Source organism: Triticum aestivum, chromosome 7A (genome assembly GCF_018294505.1).
Source record: "Triticum aestivum cultivar Chinese Spring chromosome 7A, IWGSC CS RefSeq v2.1, whole genome shotgun sequence".
Taxonomy (NCBI): domain Eukaryota; kingdom Viridiplantae; phylum Streptophyta; class Magnoliopsida; order Poales; family Poaceae; genus Triticum; species Triticum aestivum.
In genome coordinates this window covers 58,322,540-58,349,169 of record NC_057812.1, presented here as the reverse complement: position 1 = coordinate 58,349,169, position 26,630 = coordinate 58,322,540, and the positions used below count along the sequence as shown (strand labels likewise).

General features: G+C 46.9%; 3 protein-coding genes across 4 annotated transcripts; 2 read left to right on the top strand and 1 right to left on the bottom strand.

The window, feature by feature from the left end:
• Positions 1–3,467: 3,467 nt before the first annotated feature.
• Positions 3,468–9,818, top strand: LOC123148307 (wall-associated receptor kinase 3). 2 transcript variants are annotated; one of them, XM_044567693.1, is made up of 4 exons: positions 3,468–3,652; positions 6,961–7,863; positions 7,981–8,151; positions 8,323–9,818. In XM_044567693.1, exons 1-4 carry the CDS (start codon positions 3,631–3,633, stop codon positions 9,513–9,515), a joined length of 2,289 nt encoding a protein of 762 aa, XP_044423628.1. In that variant the 5' UTR covers positions 3,468–3,630; the 3' UTR covers positions 9,516–9,818. The 2 variants fall into 2 exon arrangements, with proteins under 2 accessions (XP_044423628.1, XP_044423630.1); XM_044567695.1 differs by lacking the exon at positions 3,468–3,652 and adding an exon at positions 5,364–5,675 and having other exon boundaries at positions 8,323–9,815.
• A 3,518-nt stretch (positions 9,819–13,336) lies between these two features.
• LOC123154430 (wall-associated receptor kinase 3) lies at positions 13,337–17,404 on the top strand. Its single transcript, XM_044573171.1, has 4 exons — positions 13,337–13,598; positions 14,564–15,460; positions 15,549–15,719; positions 15,899–17,404. The coding sequence occupies exons 2-4, from the start codon at positions 14,647–14,649 to the stop codon at positions 17,089–17,091; spliced, it is 2,178 nt and encodes a 725-aa protein (XP_044429106.1). The 5' UTR covers positions 13,337–13,598; positions 14,564–14,646; the 3' UTR covers positions 17,092–17,404.
• Positions 17,405–24,144: 6,740 nt separating this feature from the next.
• On the bottom strand, positions 24,145–26,364 carry LOC123151384 (probable receptor-like protein kinase At5g20050). Its single transcript, XM_044571109.1, has one exon. The coding sequence runs from the start codon at positions 26,121–26,123 to the stop codon at positions 24,759–24,761; it is 1,365 nt and encodes a 454-aa protein (XP_044427044.1). The 5' UTR covers positions 26,124–26,364; the 3' UTR covers positions 24,145–24,758.
• Between the last annotated feature and the right edge of the window lie 266 nt (positions 26,365–26,630).

Genomic DNA, 26,630 nt, shown 5'->3' with positions numbered 1-26,630 from the left:
CATGCAACTGGTACAGTGTACGTAAACATGTGTATATCAATTAGTAGGAAAATAATATTGGCAAACTGATTTTCTCCTATAACAAGCGCATCATGCAGAACTGAATCATATGTCTGGCACCAAAATCAGGGTACTTGTTGATTTTACAATCTGCACGACACCAAAGGGGAATTGTGCGTGCAACACCTATCAGTTTCCTTGTGCTGCTAATTACTAAAAAATAGGACACGTGACTACGGTAGTGTTTGGCAGAACTGGAGATAGTTTCTTTCAATTAGCTGCCAGAACATGTAGGCCCTACATATGAAAAAGTTGCGGAAAAGAACAAAATGCTAATTCTTTGGATTACAAAGTGAAAATACAATTTCTAGCTATGGTACAATATGTAGCCAACAGCAAGATTTACCCTCGGTGCAAGGTCGCTATTCACTGCATATTCGCCTGGCCGGGAGGACTATTGAAATAGCTATAATGAATCCTACATCCAAGCAGAATATTGGGCACCAAGATTTTTGGAAGAACGCATCAACAATGAAAAAGATACTAATAGAATTTATAATATAGCTTGGTTGCTATGTCTATATGGTCGCATTTAAAATAAAAAGTGTAGTATATAACCCCCTAATCATGCATAAGACACAAGCTGCTTGAAAAACAGAGGACCCGAATTGCTTCCAGGATACAAACCATCGGAGTCATAAGAGATGATATATTATGTATGTGCCTGATGTTTGAATCTTAGAACAGCAAGTAGAAACTTCCTTTTACCCATTTGGAGCACAGCCTGTAAGGCCACCATCTACAAAACCTAAAAACAAAGCAGGAAATAAGTACTAACAACACATCAGCCAAGCATGGGAAAAAGGGCTCATTTCATCTTCGAATACACTGCAAAGCTCAAATATTATTTGTTAATAATATGATTATAGGGCCCACGCAGTGTACAGCCTGCCAGACACCTAGAACTAATAAGCAATCCATTAACTACAGATGATTCGATAGTACAAACAAAAAGGAAAAGCAATGCATGAGCCAAACAGAAAATGTAGCAACAACCTGTCAGGCTCATAGAACTGATAAAGAATCCATAAACCACAGATGATCTGATAGTTCAAATAAAAATAAGAGGCAATACATGAACCAAACAGGAAATTAGGCACCCATCTAACTGGTCATTTTCTAATTTGTTACACACTCCAACATGAAACTGAGGCTGAAAAATGGAGCCAGAGCTTGCAATGACACTGAACCTAGGATCTCCGAAACCATTTGATTTAGGCATACTGAACCTGAGCCAGAGCTTGCAATGTTCATTTGATTTAGAAGAGCGGGTCTCCTGGACAGAAAGCCCTGCGTCATGATTCACGGAGCAGGGAGGAGCAGCGCCATATGTCCATGTTCAACCACGCCAGCGTCACCATTGAATTGATACTGGAGAGTTTAATAAAAAAAAATAAGAAGAAGGAAGAAGATGACGGGAACTTGCCGCCTGAAGAAGCACCACGCAAATCATACTACTGCTATTACAAAACAACAGTAAGGCGATGACCAACTCGCAGTCAGCTCCCCCCTGCGGCCCATCCCACACACGGTTTTGGACTTTTGATTACTAGTACTACTACCTCCAAAGGGGGAGGCTCGCTGCCTGACTATGACCGCGTCTCTCTGTTCATCTCATCTCATCTCATCGTACATAAACGCCATCTCCTTGCTTAATTGCTTCTTCCTCCCTCGCGCGCCGGCCCAGGCCACACAGGGAGGCACTCACTGCTCACCGGTGGAGGGAGGGTCGACAACCGAAGCCCAGCGGCGGGCGGCTTCAGCCATGGGTCGCTCACTGCTTGCGGGTAAGAGGAGTCTCATTTCGCCTGGGAACACTTCATTCTGTTGCTTTCCGCTTGCAGTCTCCATACATGCATGTTCCTACTTTTTCAAGTGTTTGCAATGGTTTCCTTTAGCTCACTCTTACTAGTACAAGCTCGTACATGATGAAACCGTGTTGAGAATGTTTTCTTCTTTTTCCCAACTTTTTTCCATTTTGATTGAGGAGTTGCCCGTGGTGGTTGAGAGGACAAGGGGTGCATGTCATGCTCTTTTCCCGTCTGTGACTCAGAATGCCATTTCGCATAAATCTTCTAAAGACTATGATGTGCGGTTTTTTTTTCTTTTAACACAATACAGACGCAAGCGATTTACGAATTCACCGTAGACGCCTCGTCATCGACGTGAACGTCAAGCGCATCGCCGGAAATCCTGAAATAAATCCAGAAATAAATGCGAGCACCATGACTTGAACTCTGATGGGCTAGAGATATCACTGTCCCTCTAACCATCCAACCACATGTTGGTTCGCTTGTTTATTATTGGTTTGGCGTGTGGGGAAGATGGTGTTGTTAGGAGAAAAAAATTCTATGTGATGAGAGGATGCACGAAAGTTAGGCTGGCTGCTGTCGATTAATTTGAGAAATTGTTGACCCAGTCAAGATCATGAATCAAATTCAAAATCTATTGTCTCAATTGAATGGGAGAGCTCCTTAAGAAATCCTTGATCCGATCGAACCAAATCCAAATCTAACATATTAGTTGAGTGAAAGGGCTATAAAATTAATTAAGGAGCAGCGTATATATCAAAATGACCCAATAAGACGGTCCAACAAGTTCCTACCGGTAAAATTGATAGGTCCTTGTGGCATATTTTTTTTCACTTCGCCGCAATAAGTTGTATAGGAGTCATTTTTAGGTGGAATATTTCATTCAATGGTAGGCGTCACTCCCGTCGATAGCGAAGCGCCGCGGTGACTTGATCGGTTTGATGATCCGCGTTAAAGTTGCCCTAACTTCCATTATAGAACAAAAAGCAGAGACATGGGGGTGGGCCGCTCGTCAAATCTGTGATGTGTCCAGTGTTTGCCATGTCGTGCGCGGAGAGAAATGTGTCATGCTATGAAAATTACAACACGGCAAATTCTGCTGCAGGGGAAATTGGCATGATATAGAAGGGGGTGTTGCCTACATGGTTGGCAATTGACATGCCACAACAGAAAAAATGGCATGCTATGCCAAAAGAAAATCGAAAAAGAAAAAGGAGAGAAAGGATCGTTTTTTTTTCTTTTTTCTTTTTGAGGGGTTGAAGAGAAAGGATCGCTAGGAGCGGGTCAAATACCAGCAGCTAGCCAGGAGGAAGAGCGGGTCGCCTCGACAAAAAAGAAAAGAAAAAAAACCGGGTCCTTGGTCAGAGTTGAAGTGGCACCGGATTCTGTCACGCCGGGCACCGGCCGGCGACGCCGTTGACGGGCCGAGTTTAATTATACGACTCGACACCGGCTGAGAAAGCTGCGCTATAGTTGTAGTGTACCAAAACAGTGGCCAGGCGATGACCTGCCTGCGGTCAGCTCCCGCTTCCTCCTGCCCACCCACCACACGCGGTTTTGGTCAGTACTAGTAGCAGTACGAGTACGAGGGGAGGCTGCTTGACTGCGTCTCAGTTCATCTCGTCGTAGATGACATAACATAAGCGCGACCTCCCTAGCTGGTCCTCTCTCTCGCCCGCGCGCCGCGCTCGCGCACAGCCACCGGCCGTGGTGGGGGGTGGAGGGTCGGCGACGGCGGCGGAAGCTCCAGCCTCCGGCCATGGTCTGGCTACTGATCGCCGGTAAGAAGCGCCACCATGTCCCTTCTCTTCTTTCTCTTCTTGCTAGAGCGCTCTCATGCCGTCCAGGCTCGTTACGCGCGTGCAACCTGGTGCTCCCATTTCGGGTGCTTGGGCAGTGGAACAAACTACAGTAGTCCTACATATCTTTCTTAACGATAGCGGGTCTGTTCAGTGGCGGAGCTATGTTGGGGCCAGGGGGGGCTGCTGCCCCCCAGCCTTGGCTCAATTTCTGAAGAAATTTTTTTAAGGAGGCACAAATTAGAAGTTTTTTAACGTTTGCCCCCCCCCCCCCCCCCCCCCCCCCAATATTGATGGTTTTCGTTTCGCCCCCCAGTGACTTTCGTCTAGCTCCGCCACTGGGTCTGTTGTCACAGCACCAATGTCCTCTTTTCTTCGAGAGGATTTCCTTTTCTTTTCCACAATAATAATAACTTACTCCTTCTGTAAAAGAATATAAGGATGTTTAGATCATTAGACTAGTGTTCTAAATGCTCTTATATTTATTTACGGAGGAAGTACCTCATGCCTGGCCTTTTACTATCTGTGATTAGGGTGCAATTAGCCTTATTGAATCTTCTACTCCCTCCGTTTATTTTTATAAGTCGTTTCAGACAACTGAAATTGACCTGTTTTGTATGCTGTCTGAAATGTCTATAAGGGCTTATAAAAGTGAACAGAGGGATTAATAAAGGATGGAGACGCGAGTATGGTGTTTTGGATCTCAGCCTCCAAGGAGGCCGGATTTTTGAAAAATTCAAAAATTTCGGTTTTAGAATAAAAAACTAGGATATGGGGTGTATGTGTGTAAAATTTCAAGATAAAATAAATTGAAATGCGACCTATGGGAAAAAGACAAATTCATGGTCTGGACGGATGAATAGTATCATGTGTTAAAAAACCTCATATTTTTTCTTTTCATAGGTCTCATTTCAATGTATTTCGTCTTGAAAAATGAAAATTTACACACTTGTGCATGTCTGTATATGTTTCAGCCTTCATGTATGTATTTTTTTTTCAAAATTTTCTGAAATGTAAAAATACGAATTTTGAATTTTGCATTTGAAGACCTCCATGGAGCTAGGCCTCCAAAAGCAATTTCCGACGTAGACGCGGCGTTTTCAGTAACATGGCAAAGTCAGAGAGAAATGCCAATGTGATTCTTTCTTTATTTGTGAAAAAGAATCCGAGTATATTTAAAAGTTAACCAGAAGTACAACACATTCTTAGCATGATAGAGATTAAATTGAGATTCCAAGACGGTGCGGCACTCCCCTACCGAAGCTGGCCTTTTACTTTATCGATGACAAGAAACATTTATTAGCAAAAGTAAAGGTCGTTTTGGGCAAACATGTTAGACGGCAGAACTCGACCATATCAGATGGTGCGCGAGGCTGATTCGGCGCTAGATCAGTCGGTGCTAGGCGCCTCTCTTGTTTTTGGATTTTCGCGCGAGCCATAACTTTCTATGGAATAATTACCCAAGCAAGTTACCATCCAATGCTGCATTATTTCAGATTGTTTACCAATCAACAATATACTTTAAAAAAAACAAAACAAAAACAATATACCTTTTTTCCTCAAAAAAATCGTACTATTTTTTCCATAATATTTTCCGGGCACGAATTGTTATCATCTTCCAAAATGTCGTTTTGAAAATGACCGATGTACCCGAAGGCAGTTGAAGAAAAAAAAAAGAGTAAACATCCTCTCAAAAAAAAAACTCTAAAGAAAAGAGAGTAAACATCCGGCATCTCCACCCGACCTGACCGAAGTGACCCCCCCCCCCCCCACCCACCCACCGTTGCCGTCTCGCCGGCGAGATGCCCGGCGCCATCGATGGGAACCTCAGGGTCCTGCTCCACCTCCGGCGAGTTCCGGCAGCCGGCGCCGGCACGTCGGATCCGAGTATCCGGCGCTGGCCGCCTCCTCCGGCGTCACGCGCAGTCCGCCCTGCCGCTCCCCCGCGGCCGTATTCGGCCGATGCGCCGTTCTACGCTCAGGGCTACCAGACCCTCCCTGTAAGGTAGGGCGAACCCTAGTAACGCATACTACACAACGCCGATTCAGGCGATTTTATTTATTCTTGGCTGGAGAATTCGTCTTGTGTCGTTGACCTGCTGCTGACTCCGAGGTTGAAGAAGAACTTTAGCTCGTCCAATTCGAAACTGTCTTTTTTACAAGAAAATTGGGGCGTAATGGAAGCACACAATATAGATAATTCGTACATTTTGCGTTGCTTGAACAAGAATAGAATCAGTTTGCTGTGTGCGGTGATCTTTTAGTTTACTACTGCCTTAGATACATTCGTGCGAAACAGGGGGAGAAGCCTCTTTTATGCACTTAATGGTTGAGCTGAGATGGAGATTTCAGAGTAAGGAAGCAATCGCGAAGCAGTGATATGAAGAAATAGGCGGTGCCAAATAGGGATTAGAGTGTTATTCTGTTATATGGAAGGTTATTTCTCAAATAAAGAAGAGTGGTTCAAGATGTAAAATAGAACGGAAACATGAAAAGGGGGACAGCAGCAAAAACATACAATATAAATCACTAAAAATGAAAATGATGTATCATAGTGGGCAAGAATGTGCTGATCCTATCTCCACCCACCAATTGTGCCATTTTAGCTTTATTCAAATAGAGCAACAAACGGGATTGTATTTAATTATTTTTCTGATATATTTTTTCCATATCAAGTACACATGTACTTAAGATTTTAAAATTGATGTCGATAAATAATTAATAGAGGTGCTTCGTCTGAAAAGTCTCATATGAAAACCCAAATGACAGATAAATACAAACCCAAATGACAAATAAATACAAATCAGAGGTAGTACCTTCCCTACAGTTTCTAGAACGAGAACATAAAGAAGCATGGAGTCTGAATTGTTATTCTTGTTTCTTTTTTATCTATACCAAATTTGAATTTAAACGATGGCAAAAGATTTGAAATCAGAAATAAATTCAGAAACCCATGCAGAGTTTATGTTTAATTTTATATAAGAGGAAATTAACTCTATTTTCTTCATCCAGTTCAGATATTGCTGGGTCAAAATATTTGTAGTTGTGGGATCAAACTTAATTGACTACTCAGCTGTCCTGTATGATTGGGGCTGTAAGGGATTTTCCTTAAATGATGTTTGGACTGGAGGAATGGCTTTGACATATTTTGAAATAAATTAAATATTTCTTATTGACTTGTATGATGTATTATGAATCTTTTATTTTCTGGGGGCCATATCACTAATATAACATGCATCTAGCCCACATAGATCGGTATGTATATGACATCTCTTGGTCATTGCCTACAGGTCAGAAGCTCTTACTACTTGTTGCTGCCACCCTAGTCCTACATCATAGTACTACCACCTATGTCGCTGCGTCTGCTGGGAGCATCAGCATGGCCTGGCCTGGCTGCCCAGATAAGTGTGGCAACGTCAACATCCCGTACCCGTTTGGTACCAGAGAAGGCTGCTTTCGAGAACCCTTTAATGTCACATGCAATGAGACCGGGGCGTATCTGGCCTCAACCGAAGTTAGGGTACTGGACATCAATCTTACCGTGGGTGAGATTCGTGTTCTGAACCCACACATATCATGGGAATGCAACTACACCAACGGCACCAGTGGCAACGGTTCGGATGGCTTAAGCCTTGATCCTTTTCATAAGCTTTCCAACACCAAGAACAAGTTGATATCGATCGGTTGTGCTACACTTGGATTGATCTTAGGAGTCACCAAGGGCAAGAACCAGCTTGAGTTCCCCATTGTTAACACATGCTATTCAGTCTGCACTGATGCAAATAGCGTGGATGATAGCACAAAGTGCGTTGGCATGGGTTGCTGCCAAACCCCCTTGCCAGGAAACATTAGCTCCTTCAACACCGTATCTTCATCATTAACATTTAAAAACTCTACAAGCCAGTCTTTCAGCCCGTGCAGCTACTCATTCGTCGCTGAGGAGGACCGGTTCAAGTTCGATCGTTCATATGTCAGCTCTTCAAATTTCTTAAATAAATATACAGATGGGGTCCCTTTGGTACTTGATTGGGTTGTTGGTAATGAAAGTTGTTCGGAAGCCACCAAGATGGGATCACAGTATGCCTGCAAAGACATGAACAGTAAATGTGTCGATGTGTCCAATGGCCCTGGATACCGCTGCAACTGCTCTGAAGGTTATGAGGGTAATCCCTATCTACAAGGAGGGTGCCAAGGTACATATATGTGTCCCACAGAATCAGCCTACACTCTCTGTTCTATCAGCTTTATTTGTGGAATGGAATATTCTTTTTATCCATGTTGACATTCTCCTCACTTCCTTGAAATGACAGACATCAACGAGTGTGAACCTCCAAACCAGTCCTTGTATCCTTGCCAAGGTAAATGCACAAATACCGTTGGAAACTACACCTGTTTCTGCGCATCAGGATTCAGGAGCGATGATCCAAAGAGCATACCCTGCGTTCCCGCTGACCCAAAGAAAGCTCTTAAGGTGGTCTTAGGTAATGAGATTATTAGCAATCAAAATATTTTGTACCAATTATACAAGTCCAAGTATAGTTTATATACATGTCATATGGCAAAGCAATGGGCAATATGTTGCACTGGTTTTTAGCCAAATGTGGGCACTGCCGCTAGTTGAACTGATGGTAATTAACTGTCATGATTTTCAGGCATATCCTTCAGTGCCATCTTCCTCATGGTTTGTATCTTTGCTCTACGAGCTGAGTACCAGAAAAGGAAGCTTGCGAAGGAGAAGGACAAGTTCTTTGATCAGAATGGTGGTCAGATATTATATCGCCAAATTATGTCAAAACAAGTCGACACACTGAAGATATTCACTCAAGAAGATCTGAAGAAGGCTACAAACGATTTTGACAAGAGCAGAGAACTGGGCAGGGGTGGTCATGGCACTGTCTACAAGGGCATTCTGAAGGATGACAGGGTAGTGGCCGTGAAACGCTCAAAGATAATGAACGTGGCCGAAACTGATGAATTTGTGCAGGAGATTATTATACTTTCACAGACCAACCACCGGAATGTGGTCAGGCTTCTAGGGTGTTGCTTGGAAGTGGAGGTCCCCATACTGGTCTATGAATTCATCCCAAATGGCACTTTGTTTGAGTTCATCCATCGTAGCTATGGGAGTCCACCTCCCTCACTGGACACCCGTCTTAGGGTCGCTCAAGAATCTGCCGAAGCACTGGCGTATCTGCATCTGTCCATGAACCACCCTATAGTGCACGGGGATGTCAAGTCTATGAACATTCTCTTGGACGAGAACTACATGGCGAAGGTGACTGACTTTGGGGCATCAAGGACACTCCCCAAGGACGCGGCCCAGTTCATGACATTGGTGCAGGGCACCCTGGGTTACCTGGACCCCGAGTACCTGCAGGAGCGGCAGCTGACAGAGAAGAGCGACGTCTACAGCTTCGGGGTTGTGCTGCTGGAGCTGATCACAGGGAAGACGGCTATCTACAACGACGGGCCCAAGGAAGGCAAGAGCCTTGTTTGGTCCTTCCTGCTCGCAATGAAGGAGGAGAGCCTCGAGGACATCCTGGACCCGAGCATCGTGCGCGCGGGGACGGAGACGCTGCTGGGAGAAGTGGCCGAGCTGGGGAGGATGTGCTTGGGCCCCATTGGTGAAGAGAGGCCTTCCATGACCCAGGTGGCTGACAGGCTGAAGGCTCTTCGAAGCACCTGGAGGGAAGAACTGGTGCTGGACCGTGCCGTAACGGAGCATATGGTCGTGCACATGCCACCTGCAGCAGCTCCGATGCCTTGGGATCTCGCGTCGTCGTCGTCGGGAGCCCCCTCGACGGTGCCGTACATGTCTGGAATGGGCATAGAGGCTCCCAGATGATATAGTTTCATCTGATCCCTCTTTTGGAGCAGTAGTGCCAGGAGAAAGTGTGTGCCTTAGAGCCTTAGAGCTTCATGGTTTATAGTGTCCAGCAGATATGTACAGGTAGCTGTGCTGTGTTAGAGGTACCAATTACTATGTAAGTACAGGTTGGAATTTGTTGTGTGTTCAGTGTTGTGTGTTTCTGTGTGGAGTTGTCCATGACATTTGACTTGTCAGTGTGAAGGAGCACAAAAATCTAGGAGTAGTTTCCAGTATGAGAATTCTCATGCAGTGTTGTTCAACTACGCATTGGAATTTGTTTTGGTGGTGAGGTCAGCTCGGTCCGTCGGCCGGCACTGCAGTAATCATAATTTTGAACTGGACCACTGGAGTAATCATAAACTGCAGTCAAAGAGAACAATTGTACTGCAGTCTCCTAGAAATTGTACTCTTGCTCATACTCCCGGTTTGATTGACTGAACACTGTTACTCCTCTGCTTCAAGATCCTCTTCTCGCAGCTCCTTGCCAGTAAAAATCAAATCTTGGGCAGCGGCAATGCGGTTAAGGTGACGGAACCTAAACCGGCAGATATCGAGGTAGGGGATCCTAAGCTAGGAGTCTAGGAGCGACGCTAAGAAGGACACAGGAGGACACATGATTTATCCAGGTTCGGGCTCTTCCAGTGGCGGAGCCAGAACTTTTGTGAAGTCTGGGCAAATTTGAGACTGAGTGTCGAACCTAGAAACCAAAATCGGGTGTTCGGATACACAATATATAAAACGACATCAAACTTTTAAACCACAAATCCACATTAATGATGTGGTGAAAATATAACCATAGAAATCATATAAATGTAATTTAGAGTGAAATAAGTGTCACTGATTTTGTACTAAATTAGTGTACAAATTTTAAACTAAATGATTGACACTTATTTTGGGGCGGAGAAAGTATTTATTTAGTTTCATAGGCCAAAATGAAGTTGAGACTTAAAAACATTAAGTTATAAAACCAGGCCTGCGGCCAAACTCGTCATATTGCCAGCGGACAAATAACTATCCAAATTACCATTCAAATGTCCTAGAAGACACTATAAGATAAAAATGGATTTGTAATTCATATAAATTAAGTATTGTGATTTGTGAATATATTCAAATTAGAGAGCTTGCAACCGTCTCACGAGGCAATATGAGATTTGCAACAGTATTGTGATTACAATATTCCCCTCGTCGTGACCTCAAAATAAGTCTATTAATCTATTCGCAAAAAAAGCTATTAATCTCACCTAATTACAACGACGGGGACAAGCGGCCGTTGATGCAAACCGTTCCTCGGAATCTTGGGTGGATGCTTTCCGGCTCCGCCCCCGCGGCCGGCCGCGCGCCCAGGCCAACCTCCGCTCACTGAAGGTCTGTCTCTGTCTCTAATCGATGAAGGATGCCGCCATTTTTGAAATAGAAGCTAAACGAATGGGGAGTCACAGTCACAGGGAGGTTGCCTTCTCGTCTCGAGTAAAAGAAAGAACAATCGAACCGAACAAGTAGGCTCGTCTCACGTGGGTACCATCAGTAGCCTCTGAACTGGTATTCAAGCTAGCAGCACCTCGCCTACCCGAGCTGCTCGTCTACATCAGTCGCTGTCGGTCTTGAAGTTGGTCCAACAAAAATCTTCCGAATAGTGCCTTCCTGCGTCCGAGCTCCAGGTCGAAAAGCATCTGAGGTGATGTAAACCACCCCGGTCTTGGGAAATATTGAAAGAGTCAAGCCAAGTTGCGCGGGTAATATTCCCCCGCAGCCAGCCGCTGAGCGTCGGCCTCCATGTCAATCTGCTTCCGAAGTGGTCCGCACCACCTCGATTTTGAGTTGTTGATGAAGATAGCCAGCCTCCGCCAAGCCAAGTCGGCTTCCGCGAGCCGATTCCGTTCTTCCGTTACTGAGGTGCGGCTTGACAGGGGCCCGTGTGGCCAATGATCCTGTGGAGCGGGTCAATAGCCAGCCAGCCAGCCAGCTAGGAGGAGGAGGAGAGCGGGTCTCCTCGACCTCGACCTGCGCCTGCAGAAGCAGAACCAGGTTTCGAGCCAGGCTCCAATCATGGACTGGTCGCTGACTGCGGGTGAGAAGAATCTCTTTTTTGGCCTCGCTTGTTCTCCCTTACAGTCCCCTCTATGTACCATGTATAGTTCCCTTTTCAGAAGTTTTGTGATGGTGTTTTCCTTTTGTTCGTTGCTCTTCGCCCTCTTGCTTCCTAACTTGCCTTATGGGTGGCTGGTTGAAGGGGTGCCATCATCCTCTTTTTCCTTTTTCTGGGAAGGGTGTCATGATCTTTAACTATTTGTGATTTGGTCTAAATAAATCTTGTGATGAGTGTAGATGTGGTATTTGGGCAACATATATGGCAAAGTACTCCTGGAAGGGGAAATGCTAACTGCGGAAATCTATTCTTATAAACATAGTGCTATTTCTACTCCCTCCGTTCCTTTTTATAAGGTGTATTTGTTTTTTTTAAGTCAAACTCGTGCATGTTTGATCAACTTTTAAGAAAAATGTATCAATATCCAGAATCTGAAAATTATATCATTTGATCGATCATGAAAGGTAGTTTCATATTTTATCTATTAGGTATTGAAAATGTTTCTATTTTGTTCTATAATCTTGATCAAACTTTAAAATGGTTGACTTGCACGGAAACCAATACACCTTATATCCTGGAATGGAGGGAGTACTTTAAAAGTGTCCACACACACACACACAGAGGGAGAGAGAAAGTTGAAACTTAACCGTATAATTTTTGTTACCATTTTCCACCCATGTGAACGTAATAACATTACAATTTAAGCATTGCAATTTAAGCTTCAAAACTTGTGCTGTAACTTTCTCATTTTCTAATCTTCACCGGGGTCTCATAATAATCTTTTTTAGGAAAATTAACACGAGTTTATTTCTATCCAATACTAGTTACTTCTCAGTTGCATGGATTTACAAATTACTTTGCCCGAAAGTGGAGCAAAGCCCCATCCAAACCGTGATGGTCGCAACCTTGCCGACGAGGGTGAGCCATGACCTCGCTGGAGGTGGGTAGGATTAGACAGCCCTCGAGCTCGAGACAGCCTACAATGGCATCCCCAGTGAGAGCTGGGCAGGGGAACTTGCCAGGCGTGAGGTAGGGGGCAGGCTGGGGGAGGAGGGGATGAAATCGTGGGTTGGGTGAGGAAGATGAACCATGTCGCTTGGATGGAAAGAAGAACAAGAGGAACATAAGGTGTTGGATTTAAATCGTATAGTTGAGAGGGAGGAACCGTAAATTGACTAAAACAAAAATAGTGTTTAGTCGCATCATCCATAGGTGCTCCCTTGTTTTTTTTATAACGATACAATTTTCTGCACACACAAAAAAAAACGATATTCGCTATGTTTCACATCGGCCCATGTGGGTCGGCACATCACAACTTGCCTATAAAAAGGCCTAGCACGGCACGACCCATGTCCACCCTTTTATAAAACGGTCGTGCCATGCAGGCCCGAAGGCCTGGGCTCGGGTGTCGGCTTGGCACGTGACGTAAAAAGGGTGGCCCGTCATGACACATCTATGTGCCGGCCGTCGTGTTAAAAAGGTGCAAAGAGCAGTAAAAATGTCAAAATATAACCCAAAAAGGCTTAAATTTTCAGCTTAAAAAGACCTTTTTTTAGGCAAGCTTAAAAGGCCTACACTTTTTTTTTGAGACACCTTAAAAGGCCTACGCAGCACTAAAAGGCCGTACCGGGCCGGTTAGGCTTGGCCTGGCCCATATGAGCAGGTTAGGGGCCCCAATGTCCCAATTCCCCGACCTGAGCCCCCTTTTGCTAAAAAAAAGAGCGAAGTGACCCCCAGCCGCCGTTGTCGCCTCGCCGGCGACATGCCTCTCGCCGCCGATGCAGATGCCTGCTCCATCTGCGCACCACCACCAGTACGGAACCTCCGCTTCCGGCGAGCCTCCGCGGCCGGTGGTCTGTCCCCTCCTACCGGCACTGCCACGTCGGATCCGGGTATCTGACGCTACCCGCCTCCCCCGCAGCCGTATTCAGCCGCCGCGCCGTGCTGCTCTCTGGGCTACCAGGCCCTGTAAGGTACGGCGAACCCTAGTCGCACAGCGCAGTGATTTGTCTATCTGGGCTGACGCATATGGTGCGACTGGTCAGGGGGCATTTTTTCCCCCTGTTGCTGGAGTTTGTCCTGTACCGTTGATGTAATGCAAACTCGAAGCCTTAGGAGATTAGGAGGAACTAGGAATTAGGAGAAGAGATGTAAGCAAGCCCAACATAGATAGTTTGCCGTTTCTTCCATCGCTGAAACCGCGAAACATTCAGTTGCATCGTAGAGGGGATTTTCAGTTCACTGCTGTGTTGCATGTAGGAATCAGATTCATGGAGTGGCGGCATGGAAGAAATAGGCTGGTTTCCGATGGCAAATGACAGAAATATATTACTACATAGAAGATGAATTCTTACAATTCTTCGTTTCAAGATGTAAAATGGAACGAACATGATAAGACAACAGGGGAAAAAAACCCAGTATAAATCACTAAAAACGTGGTGTCGTAGTGGGCAAGAATGTGGTATAATGTATCATTTTAGCTTTATACACATAGAGCCACAAACAGGTGACTAATATATTTATTAAATATATATTCTGTCCATATTCATTGTGTACTCAAGTTTTTAGTCTTTGTTTCTTCGCACCTAGTTTAATTTTGAGCTTCAATTCTTCTGTGGTTAATATGGACCTGGAATCAGAGAAAACCATAGATAGACATTCAAAGTCCATGTTTTACTTTCAAACATGGGCTATACCCTTTGCTCTCTAAATCTGATTCCAATATTGTTGGGTCAAACTGTTTGTAATAGTGGACTAAACTCTTAACTAGCTACTGATATATTTCAAACAATCGGAGGTTATAGGGGGTCTCCCCTATTAATTGTGTTTGGAGGAATGACGAAACACCATATTCTAGAAGAAAGCAAGTATTTGGAATTTATTTTATTTTATTCAGGGCCAAATGACTCATATCAATCACTTGGTCGTTGCCTTACAGGACTGAAGCTCTTACTACTTTTCACCGCCACCCTGCAACATAGTACTACCGCTTATGGGTCTGAGTCCTCTGGGAGCATCCGCATGGCACGGCCTGACTGCCCAGACAAGTGTGGTAACATCAGCATCCCGTACCCGTTCGGCACCGGGAAAGGCTGCTTCCAAGAACCCTTTAGTGTCACATGCAATGCCAGTGGGCCATATCTAGCTTCAACCAGAGTTAGGATACTGGACATCAATCTTACCACGGGCGAGATTTGTGTTCTGAATCCACGTATAGCATGGGAATGCAACTACACCGACGGCACCAATAGCAGCGGTTCGGATGGGTTAAGACTTGATCCTTTTCATAAGCTTTCCGACACCAAGAACAAGTTGATATCGATCGGTTGTGCTACACTTGGATTTATCGGAGGAATCACCAAGGGCGAGAACCAGGTTTTGTTCCCCATTGTTAACTCATGCTTTTCATTCTGCACTGACGCAAGTAGCATGAATGGTAGCACACAGTGCGTTGGCATGGGTTGCTGCGAAACCCCCTTTCCAGGAAACATCAGCTCCTTTCGCACCGGATCTAGACCATTAACAATATACAACTCTATCACCCAGCCTTCCCGCCCATGCAGCTACACATTCGTTGCTGAGGAGGACTGGTTCAAGTTCAATCATTCATATATCATCTCTACAAATTTTGCAACTAAATATACAGAGGGGGTCCCTTTGGTACTAGATTGGGTTGTTGGTAATAAAAGTTGTTCGGAAGCCACCAAGATGGGATCACAGTATGCATGCCAAGCCATGAACAGTGAATGCATCGGTGTCTCCAATGGCCCCGGTTACCGCTGCAAGTGCTCTCAAGGTTATGAGGGCAATCCCTACCTACAAGGAGGGTGCCAAGGTACGTATATGCATCTTGCAGATTCAACCTACACTCTTTCTATCAGTTGATCCATGTTGGCATTCTCCTCACTTCCTTGAAATGACAGATATCAATGAGTGCGAACCTCCAAACCAGTCCTTCTATCCTTGCAAAGGTAATTGCAGAAATACCGATGGAAACTACATCTGTCTATGCCCATCAGGATTCAGGAGCGATGATCCCAAGAGCATACCCTGCGTTCCAGCTGACCCAAAGAAAGCGTTGAAGGTGGTTTTAGGTAATGAGGTTGTTACTTGTTAGTAATCAAAATATTATGTACCAATTATACAACTCCAAGTACACTTTGTATGCATGTTATATGGAAAACCAATGGCGCAGTATGTTGCACTGGTTTTTTGGCAAACGTGGACAGTGCCGCTAGTTGAACTGATGGTGATTAACTATCATGATTTTCAGGCATATCCTTCAGTATTGTCTTCCTCATGGTTTGTATCTTTGCTCTACGGGCTGAGTATCAGAAAAGGAAGCTTGCCGAAGAGAAGGACAAATTCTTTGATCAGAATGGTGGTCAGGTATTATATCGCCAAATTATGTCAAAAGAAGTCGACACATTGAAGATATTCACACAAGAAGATCTGAAGAAGGCTACAAACGATTTTGACAAGAGCAAAGAACTGGGAAGGGGTGGTCATGGCACTGTCTACAAGGGCGTTCTGAAGGATAGCAGGGTAGTGGCCGTGAAACGCTCAAAGATAATGAACGTGGTCGAAACTGATGAATTCGTGCAGGAGATTATTATACTTTCACAGACCAACCACCGGAATGTGGTCAGGCTTCTAGGCTGCTGCTTAGAGGTGGAAGTCCCCATACTGGTCTACGAATTCATTCCAAATGGCACTCTATTTGAGTTCATCCATCGTAGCTACGGGAGTCCACCTCCGTCGCTGGACACCCGTCTCAGGGTCGCTCAAGAATCCGCCGAAGCACTGGCGTATCTGCATCTGTCCATGAACCACCCTATAGTGCACGGGGATGTCAAGTCTATGAACATTCTCTTGGACGAGAACTACATGGCGAAGGTGACTGACTTTGGGGCATCAAGGACACTCCCCAAGGACGCGGCCCAGTTCATGACATTGGTGCAGGGCACCCTTGGTTACCTGGACCCTGAGTACCTGCAAGAGCGACAGCTCACGGAGAAGAGTGATGTCTACAGTTTCGGGGTCGTGCTGCTGGAGCTGATCACAGGGAAGACAGCGATCTATAACGACGGGCCCAATGAAGGCAAGAGCCTCGTGCGGTCCTTCCTGCTTGCGATGAAGGAGGACAGCCTCGAGGACATTCTGGACCCGAGCATCGTGCGCGCAGGGACGGAGACGCTGCTGGGAGAAGTGGCCGAGCTCGGGAGGATGTGCTTGGGTCCCATGGGTGAAGAGAGGCCTTCCATGACCCAGGTGGCCGATAGGCTGAAGGCTCTGCGAAGCACCTGGAGGGAAGAGCTGGTGCTGGACCGTGCCGTGACGGAAAATATGGTCGTGCACATGCCACCTGCAGCAGCTCCAGTGCCCGGGGATCTCGCGTCATCGTCATCGGGAGCCCCCTCGACGGTGCCGGACATGTCCGGAATGAGCATGGAGGCACCCAGATGATGGTTTAATTTGAACCTTCCTTGGGAGTTGTAGTGCCAGGAGGAAATGTGTGCGTTAAGAGGCGTAGAGCTTCCAAGATTTATACACTGTCCAGCAGAAATGTACAGGTAGTTCTACTGTATTAGAGGTATCCAAGTAGATGTTGTAATTTGCTGTGTGTTTGGTGTTTCAGTGTGGAGTTTGCAATGTGTGTGAAGGGACACAAAATTCAGTTCCCTTGCTTCTAGTATTCAGGGTTAGTGTGAAGGGAAAATTCAGTATGAGAATCCAGTGTTAGTGTTAAGGGAAAATTCAGTTCCCAGCAACCGATCGATCATCGATCCAATTGGATTTTTTTTCTTAAAAAAACATTGGTATCTATTAATCTACTACCCCTATAAAAAGAAGAGAGGGTGGAGAAACAAACAATCAGACCCATCCATTAACAAGATCTAATGGCTCTTAATCCTCCGGTGTTTAACGCAAACAAACCAGGAGCCAAACCCATCGATCGCTAATCTGCCTGCCGTTTAGGAAAAAAAACCGCTGCCCGCACACGACAACACGACCTCTCCCCTCCTCCCTGCACGACCTCTCTCGCCCCCTCCTCCCCGCACGTCTCTCGCCCCCTCCTCGACCTCTCTCGACCCCTCCTCCTCCCGCGCCGTTCGCCGCCCCGCCGTTCCTCCCGCAGCCTCGCGCCACCGTTAGCCGCAGGAGCCGCCCCGCCGCGCCCGGAGCCGCCTCCCACAGCCGCGGCCGTCGCCCCGGGATCCGCCCCGCCGGCCCTTTGCCGCGCCTCCCGCAGCCGCGCCCATCGCCGTGGGTCTCCACGCCCGTCGCCCCACCCCGCCGGCCCTTCGCCATGGGTCGCCGCCGTTGGAGCCGTCCTCTTTTGCTTCCCGACGGCCTAATGCAAGTAAGTTTCTTTTACACTTTCAACCAAAGGGATTGATCAACTAGGTGGTAATAGATGCGCAATATATCCTAAATATTTGGACAGACTGATTAGTTAGATTAGTTTCATCAGCGAAATTATGTGAATGCTACTATTGGCATAAACCTGTCTATACAGCCTATAGGGAATCACATACTTTGTGTGCATGTACGAATTTCCCGGAGAGCCGCCATGGGCGCTCTGGTTGACACCACCTTCTTCACATCTTCTCTGGCGAGGAAAACGTTGCACACACGGCTTGAGGAATGAGGACCCTCCCTCTCCTTCAGAGGAATGTTTAATTGCAAGTAGTAAATATTTCTTCCCGCCCATATCTTGACAGATTTGGCCACCAAATTATTCATCTCGAATACTTGAAACTGCAAGCATCAGACCAAGCTAAGCATCATATTCAAAGAATATGCATCTTTACTACATGATTCGGTTTCTTTAATTTCCTATTGCTGAACTGTGCAGCGGTTTTTGTTCATGCATTTGGGTTCTATAGTCCTACATTAGGGTTCTGCTTAGGGGATTTTGTTCATGCATGACTCACTGTACAATAGGAATTGTTGAGAATTCATAAACAATAAAAGTTTTCTGCTTGGGTCACAATTACTCAAATATCAGACTTTTTTATGTTTAATTATTTAATTGATCAACAACCTACATTTAGTACTTTCTGGAGCAGCCTCCCCTTATACAATTATGACCTATTCATAGATGATAGACTATGTTCCAGAGCAGCCGGTATGAGCTTCATGTATTCTGCTGATTCATAAGAGGTTCAGTTGGTGCAGATGATGAGGCTCTTGGAATGCTTCCTGTAGCACGGGAATTTTGATGCCATGGAGTTAATATATAATCTGAAATATAATAAAGAAGAAGGAAATGCATTTTGTTAAGTTTCCTCCACATTGCAGTAAGGGTTAATCCATCCACCCTCTCTTCTCACCACGCACACCCTGGATTGGATCCATGTGGTAGCCGGTGATTCCAAGCTTCTGTGTGTGTATTTGGTAACAGGCTCTTGTGTGTGTATTTGGTGACATCTTGTTACACTATAGGACGAAAAAAAAATAGTTTCAGGAGAATTGGGTTCCAGACTTTCAGTAGTAACAAAGTGCAATTCGGTGGAACCGTGAAAGGTCCTGTAGCTTGGATGCGCAGGGGAGGCTGAAGGTTACAATCCTTTTAATTTCTTGATAATTTATTTGACGTGGATTGTAATTTATATGACCGGAGTAGATTCGAATTTGCATGGTGTGGATCCCAAAACTGGTTCCTTATACTGAACACTCATTCGTGATCAGTGGCGGAGCCAGCCAACTCAAGGAGCCGGGGCAAAGCCTACATACAGTGACATTGTCCAGCATTTGCCCGTGTAATTAGTGATACTAATCATGGTTTATGTGAACTACTTAGTGGAGAATGGCCGGAGCAGCCCGGGCAGCTGCCCAGGGTCGCCAGGAGGTAGATCCGCCCCTGTTTGTGATGGAATTTCTGTACAACTACTGAATTTACCTTGTGCTAAAGAAGAGCTCAGGGAGCAGGATAAGGAGAAAAGAGCTAGAAAGAAAAATACATGTGAGATTCAATAAAATAATGATTTCTAACCGGTAGTTTTTTCACATTGCCATATATAGGACCAGTATAGTTTGCTTTTGATTAACGACCTTCACAGACTGAGGCAACCGCAGACCCTGTAGAAGCTGTTTGAGAAGAACTTCAAGGACCTTCTTAAGGACATCCAATGCCTGAAATGGTCTCTTCTGGTTGCCATGGTTGTCACTTGAATTATAGCTTTGATCCCTTTTATATTATCCATGCTATACAATTAACTTCAAAATTGTTCAGCTCATGTTAATGTTTACTACAAGATTGTTCCTTGCAACGACGGACGAGCTATCATGTAGTATAATCCTACTTTGGGTGTTGGATATAGGATAGAGGTATGGGGTTCTATGTAGGTTGTTCATCATGAGTTTCTTTCACCATTTCACTGTCCCGGTATTGCAGAGTCAATAGGATTACGTATCCTTGTATATGATTCTCTGCTTAGTTGCACCTTTTGCCAACAGTAGAAAAACTCAACCATCTTTTTAAGCAGCAATTTGAAGGATGTCGATCTTGCAATATATTTATTCATATATTGTAGTGTTTTCTATCAAGATGATAGACACACTATATTATAATATGTACCATGCTGATAAAGAAATCAAATTATTATTTTTGTGTATATTGCACAGACGACATATTATGTGGTTGAAGAATACACATGCATAGGTAAATGATGCATAGTTTGATCATTTTGTGCATTTGCCACTTCTTAGCTTATTATGATTATTGCATCATCTGGTTACAATATTGGCGCTTTTTGTTAGTAGTATAGTATGTGTCATATTTCCTCCATTGTACACATTTAGTGTAGTATTGTTACTTCATGATGGTTTGTTTTGATATTTTCGTTATGCATGTGTTTTCATTTGATCTCTTGACATCTATTAAAATTCAGATTTTTTTCTGACAATTATAGCATCTTTATGATGCCACAGGTGAGTGACACGTCAAGTCCCCCGAGGAGCACCGGTCTCAGAACATAATTATCTCTTCAAGGTAAAAATATTGAGCAAATAATGAAGCGAAGAAAGGTTGTTGTTCCTGTCTTCTGCTACTGCCAGCCTCAACACCAGCCCTTCTATGCCTACTTCAAAGGCCCTGCCACCAACAGCAAAAATGCTATCTTATTTGATCCGTGTGAAATTGAGAGGGTGATAGGCTAGAACTAGAGAGTTGCAAACGCATGTGCTACTGCTACGCAATTACAGATGTATTCTTCACTGTTGTGTATTCTAAGACCGGTAGGTAATGCCCTTCCATTCAATGGAGAATTGGATCAGGGGCAGTTGCCCGATTGGTTTACAAATAATCCTTTTGTAACTTGTCAGAGCAGCCAACTAGCTTAAACTTGTGCTTGTTGAAGGCAGAATTTCAGCCTACCTATATTTATGGATAATGCATATGCATCCTTAATGGGGTACACGTGCACATGCACGTGTTGTGATTACTAGTCAAATAAGAAGGATAAACAACTCTGGAAAATAAAATAATTACATTAAAATCCCCGATGCGTCGGTAGCTCGTTGTTCCTTCCAGAGCTAGCTTATCGTTGTTGATCATGGACGAGAAGTCATCAAGGCTACGGTTGTGCCAAACATCGCCGTGGAGAAGAAGTGGTCATAGCCGGAAGAGTCATGTATCCAAGAGTCTGACCTCTGTTAATTTTCACATGCCTCGTCTACCCGTTCGTACGAGAGCTCCCCTGTGGGGACCTAGCCGCTGCCACCACCTCCGTCTCCACCACCATAGGTCTGTTCCTCCTCCTCCGGCCGGCCTCACCGGCGTCGGGAGGGGTCGGGAACCCGGTCTATGAGTGGAGTTTTCAATAAAGTTAGTGTTTCTCAATAGATTGGATTGGGGTTTTGGTAGCTGTCTTCTTCTTCAATAGAGATCGTTTCGTCTACAATAAGTAATTTTCAGCCCTTGGTTCGACGACGAGATCTCCTTCCCTGCGTCAATGGTGGTGTTGAAAGATTATATTTGTCTAGGTATGGTTCTTCAGAACTTGCTTCACCAGATCGATTTTGGATTATTTTTTTCCTCACGGGTGCCGCGAGGAGGATTGTCCTCGCAATATCTGTCCCGGCTACTATGTCCTCAACAATGGTGATTCGTTCTTTCGGCTCCCAATGACGTCGACCAAGTTGTTCGGTTGTTTTTCCCTGAAATATCGGTGTTGGTACTCTTGCCGATGTTGGTTGATTACTTTAATGGCTGCATGCGTGCACAAAGCCTTGGCATTGCAGCTCAAAATTAAAATTATGGAAGAACCTTCGTTGGTATTCGCAGTACAAGATCGTATCATGGAAGAAGAAAGGGCTTGAAGATGTTGAAGATTTACTTGTCTCCTTTAGTCTTTATTTTGTAAGCACTATAGTCAGCTCATGTATGATGTATCTATACCATGTAATGTTAGCTACTTGCCTCACCCTCGACAGTGGAGGGGTGCACTAACATGACAAAGATGAGGCTGGGGAACTCAATTGCAAAGGTAAGCCGGCGCTACTGCCACATCGACATACCCTGCAAACTCTAACCTCAACGTCAAGAGGAATCTATGCCCGCGAATCATGGACAATAATCTAGGGATTTAAAGGCTAGTGTTCAAAACAAACAACCCTTACAAAGATTAGGCCAATTTCAACAAACATTTAGTAATGGATTTGTAGCAAATTATAAATTACCTTGTGTCCAACCTTCAGAAAACTAGGTGCGTGAAAATGACACAATCAAACGGGCATACTAACCGGAATTGTGCCATCGACTACCCTCCCCTCACCGCCGGCCTCCTCCTCATCGCCTACCCTAAACCCTAATTTTGATCTCCGCCCTCTTGTTTCATCCTCCATGCTCCCGAGGTTGAATAGTCATCGCTTCGGTACAAAGCAGCGTGCCATGTGGCAATGCCTACAAATTTTCCTTCACAAGTGACAAGTGGACCGCCTCCGTGGCGGACCAATTGACTAATCACAGTCTAACCCCATGCCATGTCAACACAAGTCTCACCCACAAATGTAGTTTAAGAGCATCTCCAACAGGCGCCGGTCGCGCCGCGCGCAAAAAACACGTATGCCGCGCGCACATCGCCTGGTTTGGCGCGGCGCGCAGCGCTGGCTCCAGCAGCCGCGCTAAAATGCAGCGCGCGCGCCGCTCCAGCAACGCGCAAAAATGCAGCGCGCGTGACTCGCACAAACAACATATGCATTCAAAAACAAAAGCAAAAAAATTAAAAACAAACAAAAAAATAGTTCAATTTCGTTTATTACAACTCAAACAAACAGTTTATCGTTTAATACAACAAATAGTGCAATTAAACACAACAAATAGTTTAACAATACAATAACGAACGCACAAATTATGATGCTCTTTGTCGTCCATTCCATGCCCACCACTCCTCAATGAGATCCTTCTGAAGATCATTATGCGCTGCAGGACGTCGAATGGCATGATAGGAGGCAACAAAATGGGCCACCCTTTCAGCCCTCCGTCGCACTCGCACGGGATATCCCAAGAGCTCATACTGAGAGTAGTCTACATCTTGGTCACGCTCATTCTCGATGATCATGTTGTGCATGATCACATAAGCGTGCATTATGTACCAAAGCATCTTTTGATCCCAAAATCTAGCCGGTCCTCTCACAATAGCAAATTGGGCTTGCAAAATCCCAAAAGCTCTCTCCACATCTTTTTTAGCCGCCGCCTGAGCATTGTGGAAATCAAGATTTTTCTTACCTTCTGGCTTTTTCAACGGTTTGACAAAGGTTTGCCACTTTGGATAGATGCCATCCGCTAGATAATAGCCATAGTTGTATGTACGACCATTTGCTACAAACTGCACCAGTGGCAACTCCCCATTTGCAATCTTACTCATCAGTGGTGACCGGTTGACAACATTGATGTCATTCAAAGATCCAGGCATTCCAAAGAATGCATGCCAAATCCAAGTCTCTTGATCGGCCACCGCTTTAAGGATTATAGTGGAACCCTTTTTTTGACCGTGGAATTGCCCATGCCATGCCTTTGGACAATTCTTCCAAGTTCAATGCATGCAATCTATTGAGCCAAGCATGCCAGGAAAGCCGCGAGCTTTGTTCATCGCTAAAAGCCTTGCGACGTCTTCAGCGTTGGGAGATCTCAAATACTCCTTGCCAAACACTTGCACAATTCCGACAGCGAAGCGCTTGACACACATGATGGCTTGGCTCTCACCCATAGCCAAGTGATCATCAACTAGATCAGCCGGTATACCGTATGCCAACATAAGCAAAGCGGCTGTCACCTTCTGAAAGGTGCTATGCCCAAGCTCTCCGGCGGCATTCCTCCTTTGCTGAAAAAAGCGGTCATGGCTCGCTAGTTTCTCTGCAATGCGCCTGAACAACTCGGTGCTCATCCTAAACCGGCGACGAAAATATGACTCGGGGTATGTGGGATTCTCCGCAAAATAATGCCTGATCAATCTGTTGTGGGCATCGATCCTATCCCTCCAATTTTTTTGTCGATCCATAACCGAACCACCGTGTTTCGGTTTTTTTATTAATATGCATAGCTAGGATCATTGCAAGATCCTCCTCCTCTTCCATATCAAATTCTTCTTCGGAAGAATCATACGACGAACTCATCTACAATATTGAATACTATGCTATAAATAAAAAACTACAATCAACATGCATGAAATTCATGGCTTTTGAGCAATACATACCTTCTAGGCGTTTTGTCGAACACCTAGTGGGCGCTGTTCGTCGGCGATCAGCACGCGCGCGGGGCGGCGGGCCTAGAGGGGGGGCGGAGAAAGCGCGCGTGGGGCGGGGATAGGCCGGGAAAGCGCCGGAACGGTCGCCGGATGGCGCGGTCGGCGGCGGCAGCGCGACTGGAGGGGGGGTGCGAGGTGCGAGCGAGCGCGCGAGAGTCCAGCGCGCGGGAGCGGGCGCAGCAAATAAGCGGCGCACGATTGCGTTTCGGCCCGCCCGCTGGACTACGTATGCCGCGCGCGCGGTTTTCGCGTGCCCGCTGAAGCAGCTATTCTGGTTGCGCGCGCTAAAAGAGGGAATTTTGCGGCGCGGCGCTAGTTTGGCGCGCATGTTGGAGATGCTCTAAGGTTAATAGCTGACCCGACTGTGCATGAAGAGGAACGCTATCTCCCTGACAGGTAGGACATGGCGAACGAGTCGTACTTGCTCAGCACCGACGCCGACGAGGCGGCCCTCCCGGCCGGGCCCGCCGACGGCAGCCGGAACGGCCCGCCGCCGCGCGCGCGCGCGTGGCCGAGCGCCAGCAGGTCCTCCATGATGGTGTCCGACGGCGGCGGCGCCTCCACCTCCCCGGCGAGCCTCCCCTCCAGCATCTCCAGCACGCGCGCCATGCTCGGCCGCGCCCCGGCCTTCTCCTGCGCGCACCACAGCGCCACGTGCACCGCGCGCCGCACCGCCGCCTTCTCCGCGTCCCCGACGCCGGAGGAGAGCCTCCGGTCCACGACCTCCATGACGCGCCCCGCGCGCGTCATCTCGGCGGCGATCTTGGGCAGGTACGACCACCCGCCGTCCTCCTCCGGCCGCACGCAGCGGCGGCCGGCAACCAGCTCCAGCAGCACCATCCCGTAGCTGTAGACGTCGGACTTCTCGGTGACGCCGGCGCCGAGGAGCCACTCGGGCGCCAGGTACCCCGCGGTGCCGCGCACCGCCGTGACCACCCGGCTCTGGTCCTTGCCGGCGAGCTTGGAGAGGCCGAAGTCGGAGAGGACGCCCCGGAAGCCGTCGTCGAGGAGGATGTTCTCCGGCTTGACGTCCAGGTGCAGCACCTTGGAGCGGCAGTCGTGGTGCAGGTAGGCGAGCGCCTTGGCGACGTCGACGGCGACCTGGTAGCGGCGCGGCCACGGCAGGCAGCCGCGCGGGCGGGCGTCGGCGTCGGCGTCGCCGGGGGAAGGGAAGATCCAGCTGTCGAGGGAGCCGTGGTCCATGTACTCGTAGACGAGGAAGCGCGGGGAGCCGAGGCAGAAGCCGAGGAGGCGGGCCAGGTTGACGTGCTGCGCGCCGGCGATGGCGGCCACCTCCGCCCGGAACTCCTTGTCGGCGCGTCCGGCGGCGCCGGGGCGGTCCTCGGAGATCCGCTTGACGGCGACGGGGGTGCCGTCGTCGAGGACGCCGCGGAAGACCGTGCCCGAGGCGCCCCGCCCGGCCACGCACCGGAAGTCGTCCGTGGCCGCCGCCAGCGCGTGCAGCGAGAACTTGCGCGGCAGCCCGGCCACCTTGCGGAAGTAGCTGTACTCGACGCGCAGCTCCTCGCCGTCGTCCAGCGCCCGCCGCGCCGCCATGCGCTCCGCCCGCCCCGCGGTGCAGTGGAGCAGGATCAGCAGCGTCAGGACCGTCGCCGCCAGGACGGCGGCCGTGGAGAGGTAGAACGGCCTCGACAGACGCAGGCAGAGGTAGAGGGCCACCTCGGCCGCCACGAGCACCGTGCTGGCCACCGCGACGGCGAGCACCTTGGCCGTTCTCCTCGCCATCCCGCCTGATCCCTGACCATCGTCCGAGCTCCTTCACGTTGTCATACTCCCAGTTTTGACTTGTTGAATGTCGATCCCTAAATCTTAAAGAGCGATAACGACATTCTCAACTTGAAATCTTTTTAGCTTTCCTCTGGTCTCTCTTGAGTCGTAAATTTCGAATAGGATAGGCAACAGGCGAGGAAATGTTCAAACCAAGAACCGATTTGGCGCGACACGAATGGCATCGCGCCACGGGGAATTTCGTCGAGAATTCCATTCACGCTTTCAGTCGTTAAGTTGTTAAGTAGATGAGCAAAGAGGGATTCAACGCCTTTCAGTGACATCAGTGGATAGTGCGGTGTCACCACTGTCATTCGTGGTTGGTGAAGCCTGCATTTTGGCCAAACTGAAGGTTGGAATGCTTCAGCCAACAACTAAATGTTGCAGAGAAAATGAGCTTGATTGACAGTTTCCTCAAGCTCTGTTTATCGTCATCAGAAGGACAAACAATGGATCCAGATCGTC